Genomic DNA, 12,356 nt, shown 5'->3' on the forward strand with positions numbered 1-12,356 from the left:
TGCCTACGCGTTTTACGCTGCTGTACGTACGAGCCTACATAAATCCTGACTCCCTTTCTCCTCCCCTCTCTCTCTTTCACTCTCTCTCTCTCACTCTCTCTCACCCACACACACACACACACATACACACACACTGCTTCTCTCACATTCACTCATTCAGGGTGCTTGACTAGACTTCTAAGTCCAAACACTTTTCCAGGTTGTGGTGCTAACTGACTGTACTCATGGAAGACTATCATAAACCTGACCAGCAGACAGTGCAGGCACTGAAGAACATTGCTAACCGCCTAAGAATCAATTCCATCAAGGCAACAACTGCAGCAGGCAGTGGGTAAGTCATCTCACACACCCACATATGTGCACATGTATATGCACATGCATTTGCAGACACTCACACATGGACGCACACATGCACACAGGCATACATGCATGCAGGCATACACACTTGCTCTTTGTTCTTATGTAAACTGCTAAGGACAAATGGGATAATGTGGACCAAACATAAATAAGAACCTTTTAGAAGACTGGAAGAAATTGAAATGAATGGGATTTTTCAGATTTGATTGAGAAATGTTAGTAAATGTATTTATGAGGAAATTTTAATTCACACTTGGTGCATCTATGAACAGTTGTGTGGCAAGAAAGTTAATAAAACGCAAATTTTATTTCTGAATTATATCAATTGCAAATTACGCATTATCAGTCAGACTTCAACAGAGAAGTTAAAATGTGAGCGGTGAAATGAATTATAAGTCTGTTGTACGGAATAAAGTATCGCTATGGCAAACCGCAGCTGGCAGCCCGCCTCGGAATCTGCGCTTTGTGTGGCGCGCGCGAGGAGTGTATGCGCGACGTTTTTTTTTTTTTCCTTCCCCAGGACTCCGCGTTCCTCATTCTTCGCGTGGAAGAGAATGCATTTATTTCTGGGCATCGCTTTTTTATGAGGTTGCTTTGTTAGTTTCAAACCTTTTAAAATCTGTGCATCACCAACCCTGAATGGGAACCCATTAATTCACTGATTGTTAAGAGGCTTGCGTAATATCATAAGTGAAAATAATATAATCCCCAAAATTCCAACAACAAGGATGAGATATTTCATGTGATGAGAGCGTAGCGAAGGAAAATTAATTTTCTGTTCGATTTAAACTGGTGATAAGCCGAATGAAACGATGTTTTCCCTTGATGTTTCGAATGAAAGAAAGAAGTGAGGAAACACCTGCGCTCACTAGCGGTTGCCTATTCATCATTCTATTGGATGGATTTCTCTTGCCGAAATCCATGCTCACAACATTACTGCCACCTTCGCCTAAAGGGCACATAAAGGAGCATCTACAAACGCGACTGTGTCAACAGTTCTTGTCAGAAATGAACAAATTTGCAAAGCAACATATGAAATTACACTTTTAAGGGCAGCTACCTCAGTTACCTCTAGAGGAGCTCGTGCGTCAACCGATCCCGACAAAGTAAAGCCAAAAAAAAAAATAAAAAAGAAAAAAAGAAAAAGACTGGAGGGAGCTTTTTCACTTTAAACAATCTGATTCACGCCTGTATTCAGCATGTTGTCAGTCTGAGGTCATCCAGTGTGTTTGATCGTAAGTACGCGGAAATGGCGCCTTTTAGGCATGGTTGATCCAGATTCCAAATGGTGGCCTTTGCGCATAATCCAGTTACCGCGCAGCAGGTGTGGAATTGTGCTTTTAGGAGAGCATGCTCACTCGGAAAAACAGGATGCCAGCAGATCATCCTTGTGTGAGTTGTATTTTTTTTAGTGGACTAGATGTTGCTCCGTTGCCATCCCGTGCATTTCCTTTGCCAATATTAATTTCCTTTCTGATACGCAGGCATCCAACATCATGCTGCAGTGTGGCAGAAATCATGTCTGTGCTCTTCTTCCATACAATGAAGTACCGACCTGATGACCCTAGGAACCCCAATAACGATCGCTTCATCCTGTCAAAGGTTGGACACCGGTTTGGTTCTCCTCCTGTGTAGTCAACAGTTGATGCAACTGAATCCTCAATTTTTTTAAAAATTTGTTTTGATGAAACTGAAAATGTTTAAAACTCCAATACTGGTCTCAAATCAGAGACCCATAAAGAGTAACTTTATACAAATCTAAAAAAAAAAAAAATCACAATTATTTTTTTAAACTTGATTTCACATGAACAATTCAGACATCAGGTGCTTAGAAACTTCTTTGGCATTACTGGCCCAACGCTATTTCCACAGGATAATATTTTGAGATACTGACTCATGCTGTTCAAGATCATTTCACTCATACTGCTGCTTCTGCTGTGCTCATAATCTAAGGTAATATGATTCTAGCACTGATATCTAACTGTTTTCTCCTTAGGGTCATGCAGCCCCTGCCCTGTACTCTATGTGGGCAGAAACTGGCTTCCTGAAGGAAAGTGAACTCCTGAGCCTATGCCAGGTTGACTCCACCTTGGAAGGTCACCCAACACCAGTGAGAACCATGGGCTATTCTGAAATTTAACCGTTTAACCACCCACCTACCTGTCTAAAGGTATTGTCAAGCCTAACCCTCCCATTACATAACGTCAGACTTGTGTGGGCATGTGTCTTTTGCAGAAGCAGCAGTTTGTGGATGTGGCCACTGGCTCTTTGGGACAGGGCCTCGGGGTGGCTTGTGGAATGGCCTACACTGCGAAGTACTTTGATAAGTCCAGGTATGAAATGCTGCTCTCTCTCTCTCTCTTTCTTACTTAGCAGGTTTGCATAATATGATAATTACTCAGAATTACATGAACCTGAGGGGAAGTTCTGTCAGACATCTATATGCCAGAGATGATTTAATTGTATTTTTAATAGGAGGAGAATGATTAATGTGAAAAATAATGTATGCGTCATTAAGTCTATTTTGTTGATTGGAATATTAGTAATGTGCTTTTAGAAGGGGAACTGAAGGCTGTCTCAGATTGAAATCTGTGTTTAGTGCAGAATTTAAGGGTGTGGAGCTGCTGCATGCTGTGCTCTCCCAATTCTTCTGCTCTAATAATCAAAGCTCCAGAGGCCATTATCCGGATATTTTTACAATACACAGAGAACCTTATTTAGTACTTGAACACAAATACAGATTTAAATTCATAGTCAAATATGGTTTCTCCAGTAATTATTAGTCTATTAGGAGTCATTTGCTGTAGTTTTTGTGTGTTGCTGCACCAGCCTGTAATTAAACGCATTTCAACAGGCTGATGAGTGACTGTTATATTTAAGGTGTGAGAGAGGAAAGTCACACATTCGTGGGGGCTTTCCACTGCACGTCTAAGAGCCAATTCCCAGTTGGTTCTCCATTGATTCGCAGTCACTCTTTGCACTTTTAATGTGGAGGGACATGTCTGATCGGTGAAATGTCAAGATGCATTATCTGCTATCTCAATGATGGTTGTTTTTAGAGTATGATTAATGCTTCAAGTATTATTAACTCCTTGCACACTATCACTGCAGTTACCGTGTATACTGTCTGCTGGGGGATGGTGAGATGTCGGAGGGTGCAGTGTGGGAGGCTATGGCCTTCGCCTCATATTACCAACTGGACAACCTGGTGGCCATCCTGGACATCAACCGTCTTGGTCAGAGTGATCCTGCCCCTCTTCAGCACCACGTGGAGAAGTACCAGAGACGCTGTGAGGCCTTCGGGTGAGCGCGCGCCTGTGTGCACGTAACTTATGAGTACATACGTTTAAATGGGTTTGTTGAATGCGTGTTCATTTACACGTGTGTGTTTGTGTGTTTTAGAGGAACGCTCACATTTCACATGGTTTGTTTTCAGTTGGCATGCCATCATTGTTGATGGGCACAGCGTAGAGGAACTCTGCAAGGCTCTGTGTCAGCCTAGACACCAGCCCACCGCCATCATTGCGAAAACCATTAAGGGGAAAGGCATTCCTGGTACTCTTATAGCCCTCATGATTCTTATATAAACCTACTATTGCGTGGCTGCACATTGAGTTAGTCAATTCTTAGAACAGATACAGATGGATACAATCATCTCCTGCCTTATCAGAATAATAAAGCTTGTTCTTGGTCAACCACAGTGACATTTACTCATTGACAGATCCATTTGCTAATGTTGAAGCCATATGGCAACACTACTGCATATGTGAATTGTAATTGTAATTGTAATTGTAATTGAATCCAATATAGGAATTGTAACAGTATGTCTCACAGAGAATACATCTAAGGACATTAGCCTGAGATATAGTTGCCTTACGGTTTTGTTTTTGAATTTGATTGCAGTTGTGAATGTTGTTTTTGAATTGGTTTCTTGTGACTCACTTTGTTTGGCCCAGTGGCGGAGGATAAGATGGGTTGGCATGCTAAGGCCCTGCCCAAAGATATCGCCGAGAGCGTGATCAGGGACCTGCAGAGCCGCATCCTCAACTGCAATAAGCGTTTGTACCCTGCGACACCCATGGAGGATGCCCCGCCCGTCAGCCTGCGTAACATCAGGATGCCCAGTGCACCAAGCTACAAACCTGGAGAGAAGGTCAGATAGGCGGAAGTATTGATGACAGACAGTTAGATAGATAGATAGATAGATAGATAGATAGATAGATAGATAGATAGATAGATAGATAGATAGATAGATGTATACATGCATATATACATACATAGACATATAAAAATATACACATATTGACAAGTATAAATGTTATGTGTGAATGATTTTTTTTATATGTACAAAATTCATTCATTATGTTCTCATGCTGAATCCACTTGCCAACAGTGACACACCTGCTTTAACTTGTCTGCTCAAGCCTTTGATCAACCTTGAGTTCTACATGTTAGTGCAGGACTAGAGTAAAAGTTTTCTGTCTGTTGGATCCCTCAGACAGAAATGAAGAAACACAGATGTGGACTATTGATGCCTGTCTATACTACTCGCTCTCTCCTGTAGATTGCTACACGGAAGGCGTATGGAATGGCTCTGGCTAAGTTGGGTCGCTATAATGAGCGAGTGGTTGCCATGGATGTTGACACCAAGAACTTCACCTACTCTGAGATCTTTAAGAATGAGCACCCCAACCGCTATGTGGAGTGCTACAGCGCTGAGCAGAACATGGTACGTGTACCCTTGCATCACATATCAACCCGACACTTACCTAATATTTGGAAATTAAAATTAAACGCTGTTTTCATTGATGCTCACTGAACAATCAATGTAAATGAGCAATGTTCCTATAAAGGCCTGGTAGAGTTTGTACGGCCAATCCAACGCACCAAACATTTTTCTGTACTATAGTGACGGGTTTACTGAATGAATTGTTCCCCAGATTACTTGAATGTACTAGACACTCCTCCCGGAGTCTGTGGTTGGCTGACTAAAACGCCTCTTTTAGTCTCTCGGAGGCTGGTTCGCTGAATAATGCATGGCTGTCCATCCATAATGTAACACTGGTGGAGATGTGACCCACTTACGCTTCATCATCTACTGCAGTGCCTCTCCCCTGTGGGCTGCCATGCAGAAATATACCTCTTTTCCCACTCATGTCATAATTATTGACTTATGGTGGATGTTTCTGCTGTAAAGTCTTCCTGAGACTTAGCAAGACCTCCTTTTTTTTTTACCTTGATATTTCTCTTTTATGCTTGTTGTAGTGATAATAAGCGATATGTAGGTCAAGTATCTTTGCTTTGCTTGTTTTGTTTGATGAGTATTGGTTATGGCAGGCATGCCGAGAAGCTGAATATTAATGACAGCAGAGGGTGGGGGTCATTTCTTTTTGTGGTTGACAATTGTCATTAAGCCACTGCTCCACCAACTGACATAAGACTGATCTACTAATTAGGGGATTTCACAAGCGGCTGCTATAAGAACTAATGAGACATATGTACAACGCTTTGTTCGGAGAGAGAGAGAGAGAGAGAGAGAGAAAGAGAGAGAGAGAGACCCCTTAGGAAACACAGTGATTAATGTTAAGTATAAACACCACTGTATGACAGATACAACTAAAATGAATATTCTATGTATTCATCAGAAATAAAGAAAATTAGTGTCCTGTAGTAGTACAGTGCAAATGGGGAATAAAAGAGTTTGCAGTGTACGCGTTGAAGATGGAGGCCACAAGCCCGGGAGAGAAAACAATATGGTTAGGATTTTGTGCAGGAAACAGGAAATGACAGAGGGCGAGTGAGAGGCACTCATCTGATTCCTCTCATATGTGAAGATGAGCTGCAGTTCCTGAGTTTGATCAAGAAAGCTTTGCTCTGTTTCTCTCTGCCACTTTCACACACTCATAACATCAGCTTTGGAACAGGGAGGAATGATCCATTCCCTCTTCTCTTCCCTAATTACTTTAGCAGGTCTGGTGACCTTGGATGAAATTTTGACAGCGTAATAGGGGTCAAATAAAATATAGGTTCATGTAAAAATTGATAAATTAACATCAGTGATCAGTCAAGTCATTTTTATTACCGATAACAAGTTTATGTATTGATGACTGGTTTAACGTGTCCTCAGAATCTTTGCTAAAACTCAAACTTTCCTATATAGTTTTCCATTCTGACAGAGCACACTCTCTGTGTGATTGTTCTGCTCAGGTCAGTGTCGCCATGGGCTGTGCTGCTCGTGAGAGGAATGTTGTGTTTGCCAGCTCCTTGGCCACTTTCTTCACTCGAGCGTATGACCAGCTGCGCATGGCTGCTATCTCAGAGAGCAACATCAATCTCTGTGGATCCCACTGCGGCCTGTCTGTCGGTGAGTTGTTTTTTTTCCCCAGTTTATTCAGTTAACACCACCTGCAGCTTAACTTCCACCCATTCACTGACAGGTGCACCATCACTTTCCTCAGCCTGTTAACCTATTCACCCATTCTCTTAGCACTTCACACCTTTCAATCACATAAAAATCTGTCTATAATCCCAGCATAAGGTATCTGATCTAAACGTTCTTTCCAGTAGTTTAGCCATTTCATTTCCCCCATATGAAGCCTCTCTAATGTGTCCTTTGTTCTCCTGATCCTCTGGAGGTCGTGCACCCTTTAGCACTCAGCCCCTCCCTCTCTTACCCTCCCTGTCTATCTCAGAGGCTATCACCGTGTGACCAGGTGTCCCTCCATTAGCCCAGGTAGACTGCATGTCACTCTCTCTCTCTCTCCGTCTGTCTGCATGTGTGTGCACCTGTCCCAGTTTTCTACTCTGGACCTCTCTCTCGTTATTAGACCTGAATTAATAGCGTGAGAATGTGTTTGTGTCTGTGCGTGTGTGTTTCTCTGTCTGTCTGTTTCAGGTGAGGATGGACCTGCTCAGATGGGCTTGGAGGATATGGCCATTTTCAGAGCCATTCCCACTGCAACCATCTTCTACCCCAGCGATGGTGTGTCCACTGAGAAGGCAGTGGAACTTGCTGCAAATACTAAGGTAACTGAAATGCAACGCAATTACAATTACAGTTTGGTATTTAGCAGATGTTTTTAACCAAAACGACTTACAATGAGTGCAGCACAATGTATCTGTTGCTCTTATAAAGGAGAAATCTCAGATTCTTCCGTCACATTCTTCAATTCTTCATTACGGGACCTTGAGCTTTTTCTCTTTTCTGTGTGTCCTCTCACAGGGCATTTGCTTCATCAGGACCAGCCGCCCAGAGAGCACAGTCATCTACAACAGCAACGAGGACTTCCATGTCGGACAGGCTAAGGTAGGAAAACCTCAGTTGTTAACTGGAGCTGTTAAAAATATGTAGGTGGATGTGGTTGGGTGCTCAAAAGATATCCAGAGATTTCACTGCTGATTAGGTACTTTGTCTTTAACACTGAAATATAATGTGTCCTGCAGGTGGTGTGTCAGAGCAAGGACGACCAGGTCACCGTCATTGGAGCAGGAGTGACTCTGCACGAGGCTCTGACTGCAGCCGAACAGCTGAAGAAAGGTACTGAAAAAGAGTGGAGTTGTAGTCTAGACAGCGACAGTGTCACTATTACTTTCCATTATGTAACCGAAAAAAAAACTGTCAAAATATCTTGAGAGAATTCTTCCCTGGTTAATCTGTTCATTGGTACAGCATATGTTTTTGTAATTTGGACTTCTCATAGATATTTTATAACTGACAGTGAATAATATTTCATTTAGAGCCTTTTTTCTATTCCTTTATATTGGGATATGATTAATATAAAACAGAACATTAAAATTTTAGCCCACAAATAGAAATGCATCGAAAATTTCTGTAAAATCTGTTTAAAAGATGAACTAATCCTTCCTTTGTCTGCACGTCATTCCTTGAAGCAACCTCTGTTTATTCAGGCAGAGGCTCATTTTTCTATTTGTGAATTGTTTCATCAATATTTCAGAGAGGATCTTCATCAGGGTGATCGACCCATTCACCATCAAACCCCTGGATAACAAAACCATCATCGAAAACGCCCGCAATACCAGAGGTCGCATTATTACCGTCGAGGACCATTATTATGAGGGTGGGTCTCTACATTTTTCCCTCATAATACACTGTCTATTGTTTTCATTTCAGGGATATTATTTTATTTATTTATTTATTTGTTTCAGGGATATTCATTCATCTATTTATTTATTTAATAACATTGTGATGTTGGAGAGATGTCATTGGTTAAGAGGATGGAGCATCGTCGCTGTGGCCTCCATTGGTTAGGGGCACTGAGAGAAGCAGTGGTGGCACACGCTGGTTGGTTCAGAACCTGGGACGTGTTGTGTGTTGTCATAGAGGGCAGGATGCTTTGGCTGCATTCTGCCTGTTAAAGGGAAGGAGAGAGCGCGTTAGAGGCAGGGAGTCAGAGTGCTGTCAGGTCTCCTTAAGCAAGCATGTGCCCATGGGGCTTTGGGTGACCTACATAACACAGACAGCCCATGGCCTGGCATTTGTGCCTGTTTAGAAGAGGAAGAACAAGGCTGGACAGGAGCGATTATGTGACATCCAAAATCATGCTGAAGTCTAGTGTGCCTCCTCTGTTCAGGAGGGGGGGGGGGGTACAGAAAGAGAACAGAGCATCTGGAGGTAATGCGTGATGAACAAGAGGGCAAGTAGGGCAAGACAAGGAGAGATTATATTTACAGCAATAGGGACAAAATGACAATGTTTGATGTGTTAGAATCAAATTTAGCATGAAACTGTTGTGGTGCTGGTAATCAGAGGATACTTCCTACACAACGAATGCCCTCTGATTTCAAGTCAAGTCAATTAAAATCAAGTCAAATTTCCCATTGGTCCCATACATCTAACATACTGTCTAACATTATTTTAAAAGGCACAAAGAGTAGACCTTACACAGGATGAAGGTCACAGCTTAAAAAAGACGCTTACCGAGCCCGCTACAGACTAAATATTTTTTCGTGTTGATTAATCCTGGATGTAATCCCACAGGTGGCCTTGGGGAGGCAGTGTGCTCAGCCATAGTAAATGAGCCAGGGTTCACCCTGCAGCGCTTGGCTGTTGCCCATGTGCCACGCAGTGGGAAACCCTCTGAGTTGCTGAAGATCTATGGCATCGACCATGATGCCATTGCCCAGGCTGTCCGCAAGATGCTCAGCAGCTCAGCCAATGCTAAGTAACTTGCCCAAGACTGCCCCGCCCACTCCACACAAATCAAGATAACTATCTCAACAAAGGCAGTATGACACAAGACTTCCTTCAGCAGTAAAACCCTACTCACTGTGAGAAACCTTATGTCCATGTTATAGTTATATGTGGTATGTGCTGTACATTTAAGCTAACTTTCACGTTCGCATTTTTCCCTCACACACACATTTAAATATTCCAACCCCTGATTCAGGTCTAAGAATCATTACTGGCTTTTAGTTTGAAATCAAAGACATAAATCAAAAGATAAACATAGTATTAGCCATGTTGTAGTTCTGATGAACGCTAGCCCTCATAAAAAAAAAAGAAAAAAAGAAAAAAAAGAAATGATAAAACAAAGAAAAAAAATGTCTGTTTTGTGTACTATGTGATGCTTATGTGTTTTTAAAGTGTCATTTGATAAGATTCAACCAAAAGCAGTTTTCAGGATTATATTTTAATACTTTTATATTGTAATAATGCTCTGATGACAGGGTGGGGCTTGTTTCAAGGGGCACAGGTTAGTGTAACCATTGTTTTATGACAACCGTATTTGGAAGAGTTTCTTTGGTGTCATGTTTGTAGAATGTAGTCAAGAGAAAAAAAAAAGATGATCAAATGAAAATGTATGTTGGGCATTCTGGTAAATACAGGTTGAAGTCAAGTTAAATAGTTGATTGCGTCGTACACAGCAATGTGTAGCATGGTCCATTTGTTCATTTGGATCAGGTAGCATGGCATGGGATTAAAGGGAAATACACACAGTTTGCAGTGGTCTGAGAGAATGGCTGATTGCCTTTGGCCCATATGATATGAGGAGCATGCTAATGCATTTAAACTGTGAACCTAAAACAAACACCTCCTTTGTTACTTTTCTATATGCCTTTTATCCAACGATTAAAGCCCTCTGCATTTCAGTTTGAGAGTTCACAAGTGTGTTGTCTGTTTCCATTCCTGATTGAATTTTTTTTTTTTTTTTAATTTGTGTGTGTGTGCATGTGTGTGCGTGTGTGTGTGTGTGTGTGTGATACAGTACTTCCATTAGTAGAAAGATCATTGCTGGTCCCATGTTCAACCTGGAAGACCGTGATGGGTAACCCAACATAAATGTCCAGTTGGCTCCAGTAAGCAATATCCCTGAGATTGGATTATCCAAATCCGCTTGAACAGTTTCAACATTTGTTGAAATATATGGCTGGAACATTCACATTATAACTTGAAAAGGAGTCACGTTTGTCCATTCCTAATCCATCCTTCTCTTCTTCCTAAATGAAACAAAACAAAATCCCTGTTTTACCTGGACCGTTGTGCAGTCTCGTTCTATAAAACTAAACAATCCATTGACAAGTTCAAATCAATATGGGTCAAAAAAAAAAAAAGATTAAATTACAAAGGGTTTTCATTATTGCTTTACATCCATTACATAAATCCTGGAACTTCCATTCATCACAGCACTGTCATATTTACTCACCACAGAGTGCTGTATTTGCGTTTAGCTCCTCTTGCTGCAAATACGGCAATGCCAAAACCATAGGACAGAGTGTACACTGCCAAAAGAACAGGAGTTCATATTTGATGAGCTTTATAGATGACATATCAAGACTTCAAGAAGGATAGAACATTATATTTGAACCCATTCACTGCAAAGTGCTAGGATTCAAAGGGTACCATGGTAACTTCGAAGGTGTACGGTAGCCGCTAACAAAGCAGCACCAAATCCCCAGAGTGCATCTGCAGTGAAGAGAAATGGGACAAGGGTTCAAATGCGCGTACTGAGTAACAGAGGGATAACGTGGTATTCAGGTGTGTAGTCCTAGTATTTTTATTCATTACGTTTCCCCATAGCGGCCATTTTATATGCTCAATGTCATTTTCACCTCTGGCTATACTTACTCAAGTCAGGGTCACTAGATAACATCAGACACATACTGTAAATAGACAGAGTGAAGAGAGTGAGTAGATGCTATATTTACCTTTCCAGTGGTATGGTGGACCTTTGCATTTCCTGGTGTGAGGGGGCAAACCTGTGATAATGTGACAGAAGGAGAATCAGTCATCAGCATAAATGTCTATAGTGTAAAATGCAGCTAAATATAATTACAGATTTCTACAATTTTTTTTTCATAAATCATAAATTACCATTCACTAATGATTCAGACTCAAAGTCATCCACTGGATACTACAAAAGATTGCAGTTTTTTATTGGAGATTACATATTGTCATCTTACCACTCACTATTCCCACAATTTCAAACACTATGGTGAAAAATACAGTCAATAAAGCTGGCATCACAATGGCTGCAAAGACATGAAGCTTGATTACAGATTTGGCCAGGATCACAACCCCTTTCTAATGATGCAATGAGGAGACATCACAAAAGACAAACAATGCCTACTTGACTTAACTATGTGAGACACTGCTTAAGACTTGAGCGGTTGTATTTACTAAGGGTGAAAAAAGCAGAATGGTAGATAATGAAAGTTACGCTTGGTAAAGTGTAGTACAGAAACACAACAAAAAGTAAAATGATTACGCAATTTGTTTAAATGTGTTTAGGGTGCTTCAACTGAGTCTGCTCAAGAGGGTTATACCAACCAACTGCGATCACTCACGGTAATATGGTCTATAGCTGACCAATCCACAGCCCATACCAAAACAAATGGAGAAGAAATGGTGAAATTTATCTGAAATGTATCAAAACTCGAGGTTTAAAAACTGTCAAGAATGGTTGCTTTCACTTTTGATTTAAACACAGTAAAAAAACAAACAAAACAAAACAAAAAAACTTTCAGTATTAAACTCACAG

General features: G+C 41.2%; 1 protein-coding gene across 1 annotated transcript; it reads left to right on the plus strand.

The window, feature by feature from the left end:
- The first annotated feature begins 224 nt into the window (after window positions 1-224).
- Window positions 225-9,543, plus strand: tkta (transketolase a). Its single transcript, XM_030777597.1, has 14 exons — window positions 225-331; window positions 1,842-1,959; window positions 2,354-2,467; window positions 2,593-2,690; window positions 3,469-3,660; window positions 3,794-3,912; window positions 4,314-4,510; window positions 4,922-5,086; window positions 6,565-6,721; window positions 7,253-7,383; window positions 7,580-7,663; window positions 7,801-7,894; window positions 8,313-8,435; window positions 9,356-9,543. Exons 1-14 carry the CDS (start codon window positions 225-227, stop codon window positions 9,541-9,543), a joined length of 1,887 nt encoding a protein of 628 aa, XP_030633457.1.
- The last annotated feature ends 2,813 nt before the right edge of the window (window positions 9,544-12,356 follow it).

Source organism: Chanos chanos, chromosome 6 (assembly GCF_902362185.1).
Source record: "Chanos chanos chromosome 6, fChaCha1.1, whole genome shotgun sequence".
In the NCBI taxonomy this organism is placed as follows: Eukaryota; Metazoa; Chordata; class Actinopteri; order Gonorynchiformes; family Chanidae; genus Chanos; species Chanos chanos.

What these genes read in the sequence shown, in the direction of transcription:
- tkta (XM_030777597.1), top strand. Translation starts at nt 225, where the DNA reads ATGGAAGACTATCATAAACCTGACCAGCAGACAGTGCAGGCACTGAAG. An exon ending in TCCATGTCGGACAGGCTAAG is followed by an intron (nt 7,664 to 7,800) that starts GTAGGAAAACCT and finishes TGTGTCCTGCAG; the next exon opens with GTGGTGTGTCAGAGCAAGGA. An exon ending in CGAGGACCATTATTATGAGG is followed by an intron (nt 8,436 to 9,355) that starts GTGGGTCTCTAC and finishes GTAATCCCACAG; the next exon opens with GTGGCCTTGGGGAGGCAGTG.